This window comes from Podarcis filfolensis (genome assembly GCF_964270895.1).
Source record: "Podarcis filfolensis genome assembly, chromosome: 1".
NCBI lineage: Eukaryota > Metazoa > Chordata > Lepidosauria > Squamata > Lacertidae > Podarcis > Podarcis filfolensis.
In genome coordinates this window covers 55812060-55832307 of record NC_139604.1, presented here as the reverse complement: position 1 = coordinate 55832307, position 20248 = coordinate 55812060, and the positions used below count along the sequence as shown (strand labels likewise).

Genomic DNA, 20248 nt, shown 5'->3' with positions numbered 1-20248 from the left:
AGGTGGGATGAAGTAATAGTTCCTTTGGCTTGTGACATCCTTTGAGAGCTTGGGAAATGTGAGTTTCCTGCGGCAGAAGCACAACCTTGAGAGAAACATGCAAGGGACTGCAAAACAAAGTGATAGGCAATACTGTGTAAAAGCCTGAAGGATACTGCTGCAGTTAAATATTTTTCATTAACCAGGCTACAGTGCTAAGCCAAAAATCTATGTTCTATCAGATCAATGAGAACCACTACTCTCTTCTTCGATCATTGCATATTGCAGGAAGAAACTCTTCAATATACAAGCAGCCTCTGAATGTGAAATAAAATGTACATGTAGGATTTAATTTCTAGAATGTTAATATTGGATGGAGTAAAATGATGCTGTTTTAAGTATTAATGGTGTTACATTAACTGCACTTAATCATTTTGTTAGCTGTTTAGTTTTGGGAAAGAATGTTAGGAAAGGAATGAGGTCACGTGGCTCTTAAGTGAACTGTTTATACTGAGTCGTGATTTGTAGAAATTTGAGATTGGAGGAGGGAGAGAGATGCAAAACATGTGTGTACCTTAACCTAAGGAGCAATATTTCCGACTCTGTACACTTATCAGAGACTGAGTCTTGTTTAAATCTGTGAGGTTTATTGATCAAGGTGCAAAGGATCACCCCTCTCAGCCAGTGTTTCTTCCAGGAGGAGGAATCCTGTGGCCCAGCAGATGTTTTTGGGACTCCCAACTCTCATCAGCCCCACCATGGCCAATAGGTGGAGAAAAGAAGAGTTGCAGTGTAGCCAGAAGTCACCTGTTGCTGGTGTGTGTGTGCACGCACATTCAGTGAAACAAGTTGTGGACCTTGAAGAATGAATGCTTTTGTTAGCAGCAGTTCGAAACAAAGAAATGGGAAGCTGAAATTAGTAGCAAACTGGAATATACCACAGTACAGAACAAAATGACCTGCCAAACTATGCCACCACAAAGAACACTATAAAACTAATGTGGATAAAAACAAGATTGTGCTGGAATGTGAATATCCCAGCTTGCAACATTCTAAATCCAGATATACCATAGATTTTGATAAAGGAGTTGTATTGGCAGTTTTCCTTTTACCCCCTTCCTGGTGTTAAAGGTTCTCTTGTTCACTTCTGTGTAAACATGAAGGTCAGGCTGCTTGCTTAGATCCCTTTCCTAAGTACCGTAACTACAAAAAAACTGGAGCTCAGCTGGGTGTGGTGTTTTGAGCAAGAATACTCTGGATACAAGGGCTAAATGTGAAAACATAAATTCCTTGGGAAGTGGCAATGTACTAAATATGCAAAAGTTTGGATCTAAATTGAACCTTGCCTAGTAATGTAAGTGTATTTATTCTGAAAAGGGACTTGCTGTTAAAAGAGTTGCCCATTACCAAATTGGAATGCTGTAGTTCTGAAATCAGCTGAACCGGCATTCAGCGGAGGTTAAAATAATGTGCATTTGTTCTCTATTGTCCTCAACAATAATAGGAAGGTGAATGAGAAGAATATAGGCTTGTTATTTTTCTTTTTAAATATTTGCAAAAAATAAAAAACAAAGCTGTACTATATGGTGGGAAATATGACAGTAAGTTGTATGGCAGCCTGTTCCTTCATCAGGCATAAACACTGGGGCTGTTATTGGACATGGGACATATGTCTGAATGCTGGATTAATTTTGTCCTATGGAAAAAGTGATATTTCTGTTACTTACACAATAGTATGAGTGTAATGCTTGTTTTGCTAATCTTCTACAACCTCTCATACACATAAACGTTGCAAGGCTTATTGGAGACCTTCAGTGCACTCAGTGGGATGGAGGGGCGCTGTGATCCTAAGCAGGCAGGGGGTGTGCGGGGCTTTGTCAGAGCGATGAAAGCTGCATCTAAAAGTCAGCGAGAGAGATAATCTGCTGGCGATCAATTCCGTTTTGACAGTTCGAGTGTGGGTCTAACGCAAAAGTCTTCCAGAGCTGAGTACGGCTTAAAAAAAAACCATGGGTGTTTTTTAATATATAATGTCGATCATTGGGGGACTTGCGCACAAATATGTTCTGGAGCCTTCTTTAGCCGCGACGCCGCTCCACAGCTGCCCGTTCCTTTGGGTTATTGATGTCACCAGCATCTTGACGTCACTGGCGTTTCCCGGGTAATGAGCTGTGATGTCACAGGAGGAGGAGTGGGAGAGAAGAACGCGCGCGCCGAGTTCCCCCCGCCCCGCCTTCCGAGCTACGGGGCGCAGTTTCTATGGAAACCTCCGCCTGTGCTAAAAAAGGACTGGGTTGGCAAGCGGCCTCGCTCGCTCCTACGAGTCTCGAATCCAAAGCCTGGAGGGAACCCCGGGGCTTAGGCATCCTCCCGCGGCCCCCGCTTGCGCGCTGCTGGATTGCATTGCTGCTTCGCGACACCTCCTCGGCTGCGCGGTGTGTGCTTGCATCCCAAGCTCTGCGCATAATAAACGTGACTCTACCGCCGCCGGCCCCGTCGCCTCTACCTGGAAAGATCCCCGCCCTCGAGGCGCCACACTGCAACTGTTGCCCCCAGCGCCCCTCCCTCCTCCCCCTGCTTCTCCGCTGCCTTGCACGGAGCCTGCCTCCTCCCGCTGCCCCCACCACCTCTGCACTCCTTCACACGAGCCGCGTTTCCTTCCCCTGCCCGATCCCCTCCCAGTCACGCTCTCTCCTCCCCCCTCCTCCCCAAGCAAGGACGGCGAGACTGCGGCTGAGCGGGCGCGCTTCTCTGCTGCGGCGACGCGGACGGCCCGGCTAGCTTCGCCTGTCCCTGCCCGGGCGAGACCCCCGCCTGCCTCCCGTGCCGCCCCCATCGCCCGCCCAGCCCCACACCATGATCCCGCCGCGGGAGCCGATGCCCGGCCGCGCGCGAGCAGCGCGGGGCAGCGCGAGGATGGGAGCGGGGGGGCAGACTCTGTGAGGCCGGCGCTCCCGGCTCCTTCGCCCCCCGAGCCCCGTCGCAGGCAGCATACCGCTGCTCACCCCGCCGCCGGCAGCCCTCCAGCGAGCCACAGGTCTGGGCCCGGGAGCGGGTGGCGGCCGTGTGGGTCCACGTAGGGCAGGGGCGCCGCGTGGAGCAGGGAGGCGAGGGAGCGGGGCTGGGAGCCCGCGGAGAGGCGTGTGCATGCTTGGGGTGCAGAAGGCGCCACGGGGGGCCCCGCAGGGAGAAGTGGGCGCTTTGCCTCCTGGGCCCCTGAAAGTGAAACCATGTGGCCCAGCGCGTCTTCCCCACTTCTGGAAACCGCTGTGGGGTAGGATTGGAACTCAGTGCCGACCGTTCTGTGGGGCTTAGGTGGCTCCGTTCTCCCGCGTCTGGGAGGATCTCTGCCCTGCGTGAAGGGATGTGGCGCTAAACGACGTACATTCTCTGGCTCTCCCTGTGAGTTTGTGGGCTTTGCTGAGGCTTGCCTCGAGCCTTGGTTCAAATGTTGGCTGGAGTTTCGCCACTCGAAGCTTGGGCTTAACGGAATCTTGGCTGCTGGGCGGGGATGCGCTTGAACTGCTGCCTCTTGAGTTGCTCTGTCAGGTTGCCGTCATGTGCCCCCCCCCCCCCAGCAGGGCTCCTGTGCCTTGTATGTCGTAAAATGAACGCAGGAGCTGAAGGCTTCGCAAGCGGTTGGGTAAACAGCACCTTCTAACTTCGACTGTGCTAGGATTAATGAAGGTGTCGTGGGAAAGGGATAGCAGCACTTTATTTTTTTGGTCAGGGCAAGCATATTGAAACCCCGGCTGTTAGGTGGGAGTGAGCTCAGTGTTTCTTGAGGGGAGTGTGCTTTGTGGCAGCTTTGCTTCCGTTCTCCTTCATGAGGAGAAAAAACATCAATTTGGAGCTCAATACGCCAAGAGGCAAACAAAAATTCATAGCATCCTGAGTTTAGGGCTAAACTACTGAAGACCCTGCAATAAAATCCTGCATATGTTTACTCAGAAGTATGTCAGATGGATGCTAGTGTAGACTTTCCCCCAGCAAGTGTGCTTAGTAAAACTGTGCAGTTCTGCAGCCTAATCCCAATGCATAAGTAATGTTGCAGTCCTAACCCCTAACTCCACTTACCTGAGTGTATACTGCTTGGGATTGAGCAGACAGGGTGAAGATGGCACTCCAAGTGTACCTAGGATTGAACCTTAAACATATTCCATCCTGTTATCTATCATCTTTCTACTCACCATTTAAATGCTGACAGTTATTTGGTCTGGATAAAAAGAGAGCATGTTCCCAACAAGTGTGTGTGTGCATATGTGCATGTGTAGGCTGGAATTCGAACTGCTGAGGCTGGGAGATTTGCAGAAGAAAACAAGATGCATATTAAATGCGTAGCTGGCCAAGGGGATTGCTTGCATCTGAGACATGAGAGTGCTTGGGCATGAAGTTATTGCTGGACATGACTTTATAAGGGAATATGAAATTCTGTTAAGAGGCTTGCTGGTGCAATTCGTGGGAACAAACCAACTTCATATGAAACATGAATAGGGCACTCTGTTCGCTCTTTAATCTTTTGACTCAGGCATGGTACCACCCCACTCTCCCCCAAAACAAGAATTTCTCTCCAGGGTCTCAGGTGATCACAACTGGAGATGAGAATACTGTGTGAGATGCACATGAAGAAGTTTCTCTGGTGGTGGAAGGGTTTTGTTTTCAAGCTCAGAATCTTAAATACTGAGCCTTGGAAGAAGTACACTTGCAAATGATTATTGGGTAGTGAAGGAGCCAGGGGTAGGATGTCACCTCCCCTTGGAGCTAGCAACACAGCAGGGATGCCTTTCAGCTGCCTCCATGTGTTATGCTCAGCCCACCTTTTCCCATACAGACATCTCTGGCAATGGTACAAGTTGCTGACTAGTGCTTACTGCCCATGCTGCGTTATTTTGAATACGATGGTGGGCAGTCTTCTGACAGCTCACAGCGCTGTTTTCAGGATCTGGTGTGCAAGGATTTGTATGCATGGGGATTATAACACTCGACAGCCTTGCAGGGCTGTTGCTTAGATTACTGAGATAATTTATGTTATATTTTGAAATGCTTTAAATGTGCTACATAAATGTTTAAGTATTCTTAAGGAAAGCTGAGTGTTGGTGCAAAGTGCAAGGGCCAAGAGGCAGAGCGGGAGGATGTGTGGGCATGGCAGGGAACATACAGGAGAACTGTCCACTATTAAAGTTGCAGGCTTTTTTTCCTGGCAGGACTCCTGTGCCTTTAAAGGTTTCATGATAGGCAGAGATTCAGGCGGCACACACACCCCTGCCAAGAATCCTGGGAACTGTAGTTTGTTACAGGTGCTGAGAATTGTAGCTCTGTGAGTGCCTGGGATTCTTTGGAGGGGGAGGGATGTGATTAGAGCAGGGGTCAGCAAACTTGTTTAGGAGGGGGCCGGTTCACCGCCCCTCAGACCTTGTGGCAGGCCGAACTGTGCGCACACACGTGTGCACGCGGCGGAGGGAGGCATCTCCCTCCTCCCCTCCCCTCCCCCTGCTTTCCTATCTCCTCCACCGCTCTGCCTGCGATTGGGAGCCAGTGGCGGTGGCGGCACCCCTCCTTTCCAGGCCACATTTCCTGGGCGCCAGGTGCGGGGCCAGCTACACCTGTTTTATTTCTGCCTGCCATGCGGTTGTAAAAGGCATAGGAGGAGACAAAAAGATGGCCATTCTAAGTCTTTGCCAAGGTGGTTTACAACGTGCCACAAAGCAAGAACTTGAAGTGCAAGGTTTGGATTTTTGGGCAGTCCTATACGTGTTTTAACACCACTGGGATTGTTCAGTCAGTAGAGCAGGAGACTCTTGATCTCAGGTCATGGTTTTGAGCCCCACTTTGGGCAACTATACAATTCTATGATTCTAAGAGTTGCTCCATAATGAACATGTTTAGGATTGATGGCAAGGTACATTCATGACTTGAGCAGCTCCATACTGTGTGGGAAGGCAGAAGACCCCAGCCTTAGAGAAACAAGCAGTTTGAAGTTTGCTGATGTAGTAACAGAGGTAAACGTAAGTGTAAGGGCAGTATGGGGATGCATAGGTGGGAGGAGTGGAGAGTGTGTTGGATCTGCCTGTTGCATAGGCAGGTTAGAGCAAGCTAGGTGGACTTCAAACCTATGGGATCTGCTGTGTTTTTTACTAGAACCCCAAGATCCACCAACCAGTGCCAGGTACAACTAGTGGCTCAGCCAGGTGGACATATGCTAAGGATGGAGGAATAGGGTGCTTTGTCTGAACGCATGCTCAGCACAGGAATTAGCAATCAGTACCAAAACCTAGCACAGAAGTCCTTTCACACAAAATTCCACCCCTCGGTCCCCACATAAACAACTACCTGACTTTTAGAAGACATCTGAAGGCAGCCCTGTATAGGGAGGTTTTTAATGTTTGATGTTTTACTGTGCTTTTGTCATTTGTTGGAAGCTGCCCAGAGTGGCTGGGGCAACCCAGTCAGATGGGCAGCACATAAATTTATTATTATTAATATTAATATTAGTATCCAAGAACCTAATGTAAGGGTGAGATGAGGGACTTTTTACTTCTTGCTATTATTGGACAGCTGTGAGTCAGAAACCTTTGCCAGTCAACCAGAGAACTGGCAAGTGCTGCTGATATGCTCTCCGCTCACCCTGGGGTTAAAGGACTCCAGAGTCCAGCAAGGAGTGGAGCGTCAAAATGATGGCACTTCTCTCTGGCTCCCCACCGCATTTCCTTTCCCTAGCCTTTCATTGGCCTACAGTTACTATGGAAACCTACCCAGTGGGTTGTAGTTTGGAATAAGGTCAAATGGGGATTTCTTTCAGGCTTCTCTCCTTCTGTGGAAGCGAGAACATAGTTAAGCGTTGCCACCTTTTGTCAGAGAATCCTTGTCACCCTCATATGTAGGTAGTAATTCATCTCAACACATGCCTGTTTCCTCACAGGCTGAACTGAAGCAAAACAAAGCGCCTGTGTGGGGTTCATGAAATTATTCAGATAGGTGAAAAAGCAAAAACATTGACACAGTGCATGGGACAAAATGTCCCTCTCAAAGGAAATGAGATCTCTGTGGTAGATGTTCTGGGAGGCACTATTGTTCACATCTCAGCTGCCTTCAGCTGCCTTAACCTCACCTTCCCAGTTGAACCACACCTCCTCTCTATAGGAAGGTGCCATACCTTGAGTCAGATCATCAGACCATTGCTCCATCTAGTTCAGTATTGTCAACACTGACTGGCAGCAGCTCTCCAGGGTTTCAGGGAGGCCTCTCTCCGAGCCCTACCTGGAGCTGCTGGGAATTGAACCTGGGACCGTAAATAGATCCCTCAGTGCACAGTGGCCACTCACATAGCTCTCCCATCTCTGTCCTGGCTGCGTGTACTTATTCCCTGCTCTGCTTCGACTCACAGGGCCTGACTGCCAAAATGTTGATCAAGGAATATCACATTCTGCTGCCCATGAGCCTGACAGAGTACCAAGTGGCTCAGCTCTACATGATTCAGGTAACCTTGGTGTTGAATGAGCTGGTGGGTGCCTGCACCAGATGGGTGTGGCTCAAGCCCTGTGATTGACAGGGCTGGGTGGGTGGGTGAGGGTCAGAAGCTGAGCAGGACTGAGGGATGTGAGAGTGGGGTTGTAGGGTGAGGGATGTTGTGGGGCACAGGCTGAGCAGAGCTGGCTCTCGTGCTCCCTAGAAGAAGAGCCGTGAGGAGTCGAGCGGCGAGGGCAGTGGGGTGGAGATCCTGTCCAACCGGCCCTACAGCGATGGCCCAGGCGGCAGCGGTCAGTATACACACAAGATCTACCATGTGGGCTCTCACATCCCTAGCTGGTTCCGTGCCCTCCTACCCAAGGCAGCTCTGCAGGTGGAGGAAGAGTCCTGGAATGCCTATCCCTACACGCGCACCAGGTAAAATGGGGGCGAACCTTGGCAGGGGAGGGGGAAAGCTGAGGGGGCTGTATCCTGACCAGAGGCTGGGGCCTGAGAGCTCAAGGCAGGTGGGGGCAAGGCTGCCAGTTTCACCGCCTTTCCCCTGCAGATACACCTGCCCCTTTGTGGAGAAGTTTTCTATTGAGATTGAGACCTATTACCGACCAGACGCTGGGAAACAGAACAATGTCTTCAACCTGAGTGCTGTGGAGCGCAGGCAAAGGATTCTGGGTGAGTGTTCAAAGACGGGGCGTCCCCTACCCTTTTTGTGTTACGGAGGATGTTGCGGGACATGTTGGTACTGCCATGCAGAGTTTCTGGGGCAGGGCAGGTGGGTGAGGCTAGTGAGGGATCTCTGGTGATGTTTTATGGTGAGGCGATTCTGGTTCAGGTTTAGTTCATCGCATGTAGTGTGTCTTCCCTGTAGGGTGTGGGTGGGGAACCTCCCCTGCCTTGCCCCACCGGGTTCGCTTGGGGGAAGGTGGTCAGCATGTACAAGCAGAAGACAGGGCTAAATGCATACGCAAGTGCACACCCCGTTCTCACTGGCTCTCACACTCACACACCCCATTCATGTGCACACATGTTAAGAATTCAGGACCATAGCGGGGGAAACGGGACTCCTAACAGAAGGTGTTCAGGAGGAAGAGGCAAAGGAATGTGTTTGCTAAGGGTCTGAGCAGACTCTGGGACTTGGGAGGGAAGGGCAGGCTCCTCATCGGAAGGAAAGCTGTCTTACTTTCTGACGGAGGCCAGGGGCTTGCTTCCAGCTCACCCCCCCCACTCTGCTTACCCACAGACACAATTGACATTGTGCGGGACCCCATCTCACCCGGCGAATACAAGGCGGAGGAAGACCCACGGCTTTACCACTCAGCCAAAACAGGACGTGGGCCTCTGGGAGATGACTGGCTGGAGAATGCAGCCGCGGGATCCCTCATGTGCGCCTACAAGCTTTGCAAGGTGGAGTTTCGCTACTGGGGCATGCAGTCCAAGATTGAGCAGTTCATCCACGATGTAGGTAAGCTTATGAGGATGCTCCCCACGTTTCCGTCTGCTGCAGACTTTTTCAAACGAGTGGGTTGGGCTAGGGCAGCAGTGGGGAACCTGTGGACCTCTTGAGGTTGCTGAACTCCCATCATCCCTGACCACTGGTACCATTTCCTCACACTGGCAGTATTTAGTCAGTACTTCTCAGTTGAACTGTCCTTTCTCTTCACACTTCACCAAAGCTGTTTTAGTGTGAAATTAGGCTTAATAACTGCCCAAAGATCCAGCAGCAATTCCAAGCGTCCCTTGGAAAACTTGCATTGAAGAAGCAATTTGGGATGTTTCAATATTCAGCGTAATTTTGTTTATCTGATGTGAAAAGGAATGATTGGATTGCCTGTTCTTTTCAAAGGCAGCATCCTCTCCATATTCCTCTACTAGTTGCAAGGGATAATGCAAGTGTTCATTTGTGGCCCACACCTTCTAAACCAGGCTTCCTCAACCACGGCCCTCCAGATGTTTTTTGGCCTACAACTCCCATGATCCCTAGCTAGCAGGACCAGTGGTCAGGGATGCTGGGAATTGTAGTCTCAAAGCATCTGGAGGGCCGAGGTTGTGGAAGCCTGTTCTAAACAAGTGGGAACCATAACTGCAATTCCTGTGGTCTCTGTTGAGATGATGGGCTGCCTTTCTTCACATCACTGCCACAAGTACTGGCCAGTTTGCCTCTACCAAAGCTCTGGAGTTAGCCTCAAGATCTGGCTGAACCAAGTGCCAAGCGAGGGATCTGATTTGTTCGCTCTTTGGTGTGTGGGATGCACTTCCTGATGCTGCTGTTCTCCAAGTGTTGTGCAGCCCCACCCCTCAACAAATTGAGTGAGCTCCCAGTGAGCTGCTCATGTCCTGGGAGAAAGCAGGCAGGTAGTTGAAGAAGGACATTGTGAGAGAGGCAGCAAGAGTACTGGTGACTTGGAGAGAGAGAGAGAGAGAGAGAGAGAGAGAGAGAGAGAGAGAAAGGCATGCTGACAAAAGAGGGACTGGTGCCAAGAGCACAATTAAAGTAGGGCTCAAAGTGCAAAAGTCTCCAGGAAAGGTGGCAGGACAGAGGTGCCATAAAATAGTAATTGGCTATTAAGCTCAGACACAGTTTGTGGGACCCTTGCTTAGGTCATGCTATGGGATATGCTATAGGAAATCTCATCAAAACTGTGTGGTAGGCTCATAAAGGAAAACTCTGCGTAACAAATTAAGCAGAGTTAGAATCTGTCCTTTTTAAGAAACACTGTGAATTACTTCCTGGCGTGTCCTGAATTTGAATTGGTGTTTAATCTTGCACCAGCAACTTCCAGCTTTGAAGTGGTGCCTAACCTTGCACCAGCAAACATCCCACTGCTTGCTTAGCTTGGTCCCTTCATGCTACAGATGATGTTAGTGGTGTGAAGAATTATGAGGGAGGCAAACTGTCTCCATGGACTGCGTATAGATTTTTCGCTTCTTGGTTTGGAGCGCAGAGCTCTGAATTTCTGAGACAGAGACTTCAGATTGAAATAATTATCTGTGATAAATTTTGTTCACTGTAAATGTGAAGCTGGATTGCCAGAAGTTTTATCTCACTTGAACTTAAATGAAACTTTTTTTTATTACGATTTTCAAACAGTACAAATACAATTAATACTCAAACAAAAACTAAAAGGGGAAAATTAAAATAGGGAAAGGGGACCCGAGGAAGATAGATGGGTTAAAGTGCTTGACCATACAAATGGGAAAGATAAATAGTAAAGAACCGCTGGCTACAATGCATAAGTCTCAAGAAAGCTGACTAAATGTTCTTGTATTTATCTTCTTCGCATTCGGTGTTGATAAATTTGCTGGTTCATAGGAGGGCAAGGGAGTGTTAATCCATTGTTATGTGAAAAGCAGCAACTTCTTCCCGTGTTAAAGCATCATGTACTTGGCTGACCCTAATGTACGCATGATCCATAGTCCATGGCATTATAATAAATTCTAAGATGTGATTTTTATTTTCTCAGCAAAGGGTTATCAGATCTTTTAGCAGCTTTGTGTTGTCTGTGCCTTGGCATTACAGATTGCCTGCTTCTTCAGGGGGAACTGAAAGTAGAAGTAGCCTGCTGCAGGCGTTTAGCTAAGACGTCAAGGTTTTATTTATTAAAGAAATAGACTGATCATTCGCATATGACAATAGATACTTCATGACTTGATGAAGCACTAAAATATAAGCTTCTCTGAGTGATGGTTCCTTTATGAACCATCCGACCAGATGGTTCCTCGCCAGAAGCAGTATGCTTAATTTGCTTTTGCATTGTTTATTAATTGCCTCCAGGGAAATGTTGGGTGAGGTGATAGGGTGGTGAAAAGGAAGGCATGGCATTGTCAGATAAGAGTTTCTTCCAGTATGACAGACAGGATTCTTGCCTGCTTTTACCCATAGATATTTCCTGCAAAAGCAGTGTGGGTATTGGATTTTGGCTTAGGCTTATTCCTTTTTCAGACTCACTACTGAACTCAAAATTGGGATTGGGCTGTGAGGGTTATGCATGCCTTCTCCCTTCCCTCTGCTGCATTTTACTAGCTAAGGCTGAGGCAAGTTGAGATGTCATTCACACAGTTAACAATTGCATAAATGGTTTTTAAAACGTGAGTTGCAAGTGCAGGAAGCCCAATCCAGAATGGAGCCCTCTTTCTCGGTGGGGTGGTGACAGCAGCAGGAGTATACCTTTGACCCTTGTTACAGTCCAGAGTGGGGCACCCATGCCTGCTATTTACATTGGTAAGGGAATTCCCCCTCCCCAATGCAAACTGCTGGCCTAGAACCCCCCACCCCCAATTCAGATTTCGGCTTTAGCCAGGGACAAAGGGTTATAGCCCCACCTAGGCTCCATGCCAGAGTCTTGATCTGGAGGGACCCCCCCCCCCAATTTACTTAAAAAATAAATTCACAGTTGCAGATTGCATGGATGGTTCGACATCTAACTTGGCACTTAACTTTGTGTGTTTTGGGGTTTGGTTTTAAAACCAGCCTTTCAAAGGGAGTGCAGATTCATTCCTAGTCACAGTTTTAACCAGGGTTGATGATGGCTGAAATATAACGGCAAGATGAGATAGAGAAGGTTAGGTGCATGCAGAGCTGGTCTGCCCATGAGGTTGAGTGAAGCAGCCATCTTGGGCACCAGAAACCCCTGGTGCAGTGGTTCCCATGCACCCCTGGAAAAGTGGTGCCAGCATTGGTGCTGATTTCTGGCAAGATCTCATCAATCTCGCCGGCAACATGCAACCTAGGAAAGGGATGCTTTGGCATGAGCAGAGCAGCAGTGGCAGCAGCAGGTCAGACCGGCACTTCCTGTTTGGTTTCAAGCAGCGAAGTTGGATGTGTGAGTGGGATCCACACACAAGCAGGGATGGGGCATTTAATCCAATGGCCTCCTGGTTCTCTAAATTTGGTTTATCTTGTTAATCTGAACTGGACCTTAATGCTTTCCTTAGCTTTGAGGGAAATGGGCGATGGAAACATTTAAAGGTATAATATCTAATGCCAGAATTGTCCCATAATGCGCTGGGAGCTGGAACTAGGCCTGATGATAAAGAAAGCTAATGGTTCCTGGGGGGAGAAGAGCAAGCGGCCCCATGGTTTGTGGCATCCCCTGTAGGTCTGCGGAAGGTGATGCTCCGGGCCCACCGCCAGGCCTGGTGCTGGCAGGATGAATGGATAGATCTCACCATGGACGACATCCGGAGGCTGGAGGAAGAGACGGCACTCATGCTGGCTCAGAAAATGGCCAAGTGCATCGAGCCCGACACAGGGCCTGCAGTGCCCAGCCCTGAGAGCCCGGCTGAGCTGGGTGGCTGCGAGAAGCAGGATCGTGTCGACAACCTAAGGGCTCCGGATTCCTCTCCAGATGATCCATTTGCCAAGCAGTGGTCGTCGTCTTCTCGGTCATCGTATTCTTCTCAGCATGCTGGTGAGCAGTCATTTCCAGCAAATGGAGGGAGCAAACAGCAGTGTAGCGGGAAGGTGTGAGGAAGATATAGAGGGTTTCCCCTCCTGCCCCTTCTTTTGGGTGTAAAAGAGTTATACTGCTGTTGGAGGTAGGCTTTTGGATGGGCATATTGGAGAGTGTCCATTTTAGTGACACACTTTTTCTCTCCCCTTTCCTCTCCTCTCCTCTCCCTCATCCCTCAAACACCCCAATACTGCGTGTGTGTTTTCACACCCTGAAAGTATGGGGAGACATATCTCCATATGCACACTTGTACATTTTAAAAGGAAAAAAGTGTAACGGTTCCCTTTTGAAATAAATTTTACCTGCTGTTGTTTGTAATTAAGCTTAATCAATTTCATGGCTCGTTCTCTTGTACTAGATGAACAGTAGCTGCTGCTGCTTTTTTAAATTAGGAAAACAGAGAGGGCAGACTTCCCATTGTGAAACTTCCTCTTCTTAGTCATACAGTAGTAAGCAACCGATGTTGAGTGTCGGAGCTGCAGTAAGGGTGAAGTTGCCCCCATTGTTCCACATACATAATCTCCTGTATATACCCTAGGATAAGAAGCTAACTGTTGCTTTCATGGGGAAAACTTTGGGGTTATTTTATAATGTCAGCATTGGGAGCAAGTTAAGCTTGCTTTAGATATGAGGATAGTTTTTGGGTTTTTTTACCTCTTGATCATAAACTCTATGCTTGATGCCCCTACAGCTGGAGTATCTCCTCACAGCTTATCAGAGTGGCGGATGCAAAATATTGCACGGGATTCTGAAAACAGCTCTGAAGAGGAATTCTTTGATGCTCATGGTATGCAGTGCTGGGTACAGGAGGGTTCTGTGCATGCATCTGTTTTTGAGAGGGCTGAGAGCTATGGGTGCCTGTTGTTGTTGGTTCTGACAGTTGCCACTGCAAGCATGTGGAGGCTGGTTTACAGGGACCTGTGTGAACCAGCCCTCTGTGGGCTTGGAGTTGTGTTTGTTTAGTTTTATTTTTCAACCATCTCCCCAGATTCATCCGATTTGTGTGGATTGGGGAAGATCAGAATCTCTGGGTTTTTTTACTCTCTGTACAGAAGAATGCGCACACATGCAAAGGCAGACCTTTTTGTTCATAGGAAAAGTGCATGTTTTGCATGTGTAATGCTCCAAGTTTATAGGAAACATAGGAAGCTCCCTTACACTGAGACACAGCATTGGCCCATCTTGCTCAGTATTTACACCAGAGATTTTCAACCTTTTTGAGTCCACGGTTCCCTTGACCAACTACCTTCTTTCTGCAGCACCCCTGTGGGGCTCAGGAGCCCAGTTATGTCATCCTTTGCCTGCAGAGCTGGCAGCCTCTAACCCTTTTTCAAACACCCTCCCTTGCAGAGTCTTCCCTCAGCCTCCTCTCCTCTCCCCTCTCATTGGGATTCCTCTGCCACTGGTCTCTGAGCTGCCCCCCCCCGCCCCAAAGAGAGGTGCCTTCTCACACTGCCCCACAGGGGCCTGGGAAGCACCCCTTGGCCAGCCCCAGAAGCACCATTTGCTTGGGGAGCTTGTAGCCAGGGCTGCTGTAACAAACCGCCATGCAAGCCTTTGGGAGGCAGAGACGTGAGGGCATCAACGGAGAGAGGGAAGGAAAGAGGAACAGAGGGCAGTGTTTCCTGCTGTATCCCTGGGTAACACCCTGGGTGACACCCCAGGGTGTCACAGCACACTGGTCTACCCTGATGGGCGCAGATCTCCTGTTTGTGAACTTTGGCGCAGTCCTGTTAAACATGGCAGTTTGTTCAGTGTCTGCAGTGCACTTGCCTCTCAATGAGTTTTCCTTTCCTAGAAGACTTCTCCGACAGTGATGATGTTTTTGCCAAGGAAATCACCAAGTGGAACTCAAATGACTTTCTCGACACTCTAGAGCGACCCATTGAGCCAGATGATGTTCTTGGTAAGAGAGCAGTTCAGGTGTTCCATGCAGAATAGAGTCTGCTCATGGTGTGAGTGAATTTGTGCATGGAGGAATATCCACTGGTCTTTGGTAGTGCTTCTGGAGATGCTAAGAAATCTCAAACTCCATAACTGCACATCTCAGATTCTGAAAATGGCCTATGTTCTACACCAAGAGTCTCCAACGTCTATGGGCTTGGGGGCATATGTGAAAATCTAAGAAACTGCCATAGGCACCACAGAATATTCATTTCACAGAGCAAAATCTGGAGCTTTTCAGAACCCCCTCCCCCAAAAAACAATAGACAGAACACACACAAACACTTGAAAACAAATAAAGAACAAGCAAAAACAAGCACATCCTCCACACACACAAAAACATCCAACCCACACCCCCTCAAACCAACCAAACCAATAAAACCTAATTTGAAAAAATAATACCAGGGTGGTATTGAAGCATAATCGTTTTCATGCAGAGCTCTAGACTTCTCTGCTTATTGTTACAAGATCATGGGGCACTGGCAGTATAATTCTGTCCCTTGAAGTACAGGTAACTCAGAACTTATGCAAGTTTTCAGTTCTAGGGGGTCTACTTGTAAAAATGAAATTGTGTAAAGTCAGGACCCCAGGAACTGGCCTCCCTGCAAGGTGGAGCACTGCTTACCAGGCTTTGAGAAGGAGGGACAAGGGCTCTGGGATGCTGCTAGAGCCCTCATACCACTTTCCCAAAATTTGATAAGTGAGGTGCTTTGCTTACTGGCCTTTGGGAGCTTCGCAGGGCCCTCCTGTGACTTTCCCAGATCCCAGTGAGCAAGGAAAACCCACTGGATGTGTGGGCAATGAATAAATGGAAAATGGGGAACAGTGGGTTCCCCCCTCCATTTATTTGTGTATTCCCCCTCATGAGTGCATAGCTGCAATCTTGTAAGTGAAAGCAGTACAAGTTGTCAATTACCTGTGAAGGCCATTCCTGTTCCATTTGTGATTTCTATCCTTTGTTCCTCCCATTGCTTTCTCTCTTCCTTCTCTGCCTGGTGCCATTAACTAAAACAATGTTGTCTTTGCAGTTGATGCTGTGGCTGCCAAGCCAGACAGTGATGGTGTCGTGGCACCTGGCCCACCAGAGGTGAGTGAACCCCTCCTCATCATACTGCCTTCCCACGTGGGTACCTTCAGAACCATGGCGCCATATTTTTTCTTATGTTTGTAATTTTATGAAATGTTAATAAATATTATTATATATAAAAAAAAAGACATGGGAGAGGGCTTGTGGTTACAGGACCATTGTTGTTGCCTCCCAAGTCACTTTTCCAGAACCTCAACTTGACACCAGACCCATTTCTACATGTCTCTTTCCATAGGCTGGCTCAGAAGGCAACTCCGGGACATGCCGTATCCATGCGCTTTTCCTGATCCTCCACAGCGGCAACATCCTGGACCAGGGCGTGGGAGAGCCGGGCTCCAAACAGGCCGATGTGCACACGCTCAGCGCCACCTTGGACACAGTCACCCGCCTACACTTCCCCGAGGCACTGGGGCACATTGCGCTGCGCCTGGTGCCTTGCCCGCCTATCTGTGCTGCTGCCTACGCCCTCGTCTCCAAGTAGGAAGCGTGTTCTGTCAGGCTCAAGAGCGCTTGGTGGGAGCAGGACTGTTCCCTTCTGACTCAGGGCTTTGGGCAGTTGATTGTGCAGGAGCTCAAGGAGAGCACTGGTGCCTTCTCCAGGCAGCTTGGATGAGGACCTATCCCAAGCACTTTATTCGGGGTGGGTGGGTGTTTTGGAGAAGTGGGTGAGGCGTGTGGTAGTGTATGGTGCCTAGCGACATGCAAAGGGTTCAGTGTGAATAATGTGCTACTGTGGATAAGTGCCGACCTAGGGATTGTGGTTTGGGTGAAGTATTGAGACTTTGACGAGAGATCTTAGAGCAGGATTTTCATGAGGTAATTCTGTTCCCTTTTTTCATAGGCCACCATTGTATATATATTAGGGTGGAAAACAATAATTAAAAAGTACGTGCATATATATATATATATATATATATATATATATATATATGCTTTCCCCCAAAGTTCCCATTTGCTGGCAGGTCATCAAGGAGAAACTGTTGGCGGCCCAAGATCTCTTTTTAAACTGTGGTCAGAAAAGGGGCCTCCCTTTCTGAATGGGCTGCCTGCAACTTCCTTAAGTTCTGGCCCTTAAATCCAGAAGGTAATCTGGAGTCACCTCCTGGGCTCAGTACCAAGATCTGGGTGTTGTGAGAATGATCAGACCCTTGGTCTGAGAGCGTGTCTTGATCGTTTCTCTCATGGTCTCCTTTTCCAGACTCAGCCCCTACAGTCATGACGGCGACAGTCTGTCCAGTAGCCAGGACCACATTCCATTGGCCGCTTTGCCTCTCCTGGCCACCTCCTCAGGCAGCTACCAGAATGCCGTCGCAACCGTCATTTCCCGTACCAACCAGGCCTATGCCAATTTCATCCGCTCTCCTGATGGTGCAGGCTTCTGTGGCCAGGTCAGAGGGTCTGGAATCTGAAATAACTTTGAGGGGAAACCCTCTGTGCTCCAGTTGGAACAAGCATTTTACCCTCTGTGCTATGGTTTTGTTTTGCTTTATCGTCTTTTAAAAATAGAATTAGGGTCTTTGCGGGGGGGGGGGGGGGAGGAATACTAGATTTAAAAAAATATATTTTGTTTTGTGAAGGTTCTGAGACATCTGCATCACACAACCCCGTTCTTTTATAAAACTGCTGCCCCCAATATTCCTTGGCTTTCAACCACATTGGTTAAAGCAGTGCAGTCTCCACTGGATGCACTTCTCAGCTGTAGGAAAGGGGTGGGAATGCAAGGCCTTGTTGAAGAGGCTGGCTTAAACGTCATGCTTCCTCTGATTAAGCAGTGACTGCAGGGACGTTCCTTTCATCAGTGGGGAACTAACTGTGTTCATGTCCCCCTTTATAGGTGCTGCTGATTGGGGATTGTGTTGGTGGAATCCTGGCCTTCGATGCCCTCTGCCATAGCCGTGCTGGTGGGTCAGGGAGTCGTGGGAGCAGTCGCCGTGGCAGCATGGTCAGTTACTGAGTTTGTGGTAGCATCCCTTCCTTTATGTATTTATAATCAGTTTTTTTCCTTACTTGAGCTCTGAGGGTTCTCAGATCTGGGGAGGAACAGGGATTTGACATGGGAGGGATGAGGGTTTCTTCTGATTTGGCTAGCAAGTATTGCTTGCCCAAAAGTTCCTGCCCTAGTATATAGCAGGTCAAGCCCAGCATCCACCCCATTTCCTCTTTGACGCCTTGTAGGTTCTGTTACCAGAAGAAGGCCCTCCCTCTTTTAACGTTCGCTTACAAATAGCAAAGGCTTTTGGATCTCCTCAGTAGAACAGAGATACACACTTGCTGATATTTTCCTTTTTCTTCAGAGTACTGAGCTGCTTTCTCCAGAGACTTCTGTTGTGCGAGACCCCCTGCTTGAGAGGGCAGAAGTGTGTGGGGTGGGCCGCGCCAGTCCTGAGCCCGGGGCACTTCCCTCCATCCAGAAACCCAGTGACAACGTGACGCAGGAGGGCGATTCCTCACAACAACAACAGCAGTTCTTGACCAGGTGAGGCAATGTGGGAATTTGGTCTGCAAAACAGACTGTCCTATTAGGTTAAAAGAATTGGTTACAATTAGACTAGTGCCCATCGGGGTTGAAAGTGCGGTCAAACGTGCACCCATTCATAGCATAGCGCTACTGACACCCAGGACCTGATAAGGAGCTTCCTCTACCCCACCAGAACAGCCTCAGAGCATCTCCTTTTATCCAAAACGCTGCACCCCTCAGGGAAACTCACACTGCCGCCATGTGTATAAATAAAAGCTAAATCCTTCCCAACACTTACAGCAAATCGTTAAATAATTATAAACAGCCAAAACAATAATAGCAAAGATACAATGCATAAAATGCTACTAACCACACAAAAAAGGTTGTTGGAGCGTAGGTCCTTGTGCCTTATAAAATTAGAAAAGGCACAAATATAGCTGACAATATTACTAACAAGGATTACTCTTTCCTTCCTATCTTGGTGTTAATCTTCACATGTAACCCTATCATATGCACTTTTTCTGCCCCACAATTGCCCTCTTGGGTCTCCTTAAGATTATTTTATACTAAAATAATGCTCAAGTTGTGTCACTGCACTTACGTTCATAAACCTTTCCTGATAAATTAGAGGCAGTGTGCCTGAAAAGAGAGGAAGGTGAAATATTGATCTAAATTAATGAAATAGGAGGGCTCTCAGATATAGAAATAGCTGGCTTTGTGTCTGCTAAAAGAAATTCATAAGCCGTCTAAAGCTGAATGGGTGCACACACAAAAATGCCGCGTATTCACAACTTTTTTTTCTTTTTTAAAAAGAGGGAAAATGATTTTGGGTGGTTGGGGTGGGTGACATCTGAGAAGGGGGGACGGCACACGTCCATTTATGCTTCTTCACATGGGGAGAGGAAACAAAGAGATTGTGTGATCTTTCAGGCAACAGAGAAAAATGCTGGCCTGGTGGAAACCTACATATAGGCCCTTCACAGGGAAGGTGGTTCTGTTGGGGGAGAGTGTAGGAGCTGTGGGTTGTTTCCTGTCAGTGATGGAAGTCTTCTCCTGCCATCTCCAGCCTGCAGGCTAGCATGCCTGCCTCGGAGGCAGAAGGAGACCCTCGACGTAGCAGCAACTCGTCATCCTCAATGATAGAGACCTTTGAGGGGCCAAGCACAGTTGGGAAGCTGGAGTTCAAGGTGTCTGGTTTCTTCTTATTTGGCTCACCCCTGGGGCTGGTTCTTGCACTCCGCAAGACGGTGATGCCGGCACTGGACGGTAAGGGTCCTTTCCCCCTCCCCTGTCTTCCTTTCGCCTTTCCCCTTCTGCCGAAGCAGGATTCCGTACCCTTTCTCTTTCCCCTATTCAGTGGCCCAGATGCACCCAGCCTGCGAGCAGGTCTACAACTTGTTTCACGCGGCTGACCCCTGCGCCTCGCGCCTGGAGCCTCTGCTGGCCCGCCAGTTCCACGCCGTGCCTCCCTTTGGCATACCCCGTTACCAGAAATATCCTCTGGGAGACGGATCGTCCACGTCACTGGGTGAGAAGAGACGCCAAGACTAGCCTTGGACATGCTTGGGAAATGTGGTGTCCCTTTGGGGGGTATGGGGGAGTGTGGAAGGAAATGCTACAGTATCTGGATCTTCAAATGGTGGGTTGTGGGATCCCCTCCTGGGGTGCAGCCTGATCTGAGATGAGTTGCAGCAGCAGCAGCCCTACCCTAATACAAATGTGTGTATAATTAAGAAGTTGGTCCCGGAATGCACATTTTGACTAAATATGGGTTCTGAATTGGAAGAGTCCTGCTATAGCAGGAGTGAGAAATAGGAGCACAGTGATGCTGGGACGTTTGGAGATGTGACTTTGGGTGGTCTCCCA

The 20248-nt window shown here is 48.7% G+C and overlaps 1 protein-coding gene across 13 annotated transcripts in view; it reads left to right on the top strand.

Annotated features, from left to right (window-relative positions):
• Positions 1-2161: 2161 nt before the first annotated feature.
• The window catches only part of PITPNM1 (phosphatidylinositol transfer protein membrane associated 1), a 30167-nt gene continuing 12080 nt past the window's right edge, over positions 2162-20248 (top strand). The window contains exons 1-15 of one of the 13 annotated variants that reach the window (XM_083610197.1): positions 2162-3016; positions 7364-7456; positions 7649-7863; positions 7994-8115; positions 8684-8905; positions 12540-12851; positions 13585-13680; positions 14692-14799; positions 15866-15924; positions 16160-16401; positions 17123-17312; positions 17759-17866; positions 18219-18400; positions 19449-19648; positions 19740-19910. In XM_083610197.1, the coding sequence (XP_083466323.1) occupies positions 7379-7456; positions 7649-7863; positions 7994-8115; positions 8684-8905; positions 12540-12851; positions 13585-13680; positions 14692-14799; positions 15866-15924; positions 16160-16401; positions 17123-17312; positions 17759-17866; positions 18219-18400; positions 19449-19648; positions 19740-19910 (2305 nt within the window). In that variant the 5' untranslated portion in view covers positions 2162-3016; positions 7364-7378. Of the gene's footprint in view, positions 3382-3470; positions 3667-7363; positions 7457-7648; positions 7864-7993; positions 8116-8683; positions 8906-12539; positions 12852-13584; positions 13681-14691; positions 14800-15865; positions 15925-16159; positions 16402-17122; positions 17313-17758; positions 17867-18218; positions 18401-19448; positions 19649-19739; positions 19911-20248 lie in introns of those variants that run through there. The other 12 variants (XM_083610200.1, XM_083610202.1, XM_083610201.1 and 9 more) reach the window with 12 other exon arrangements.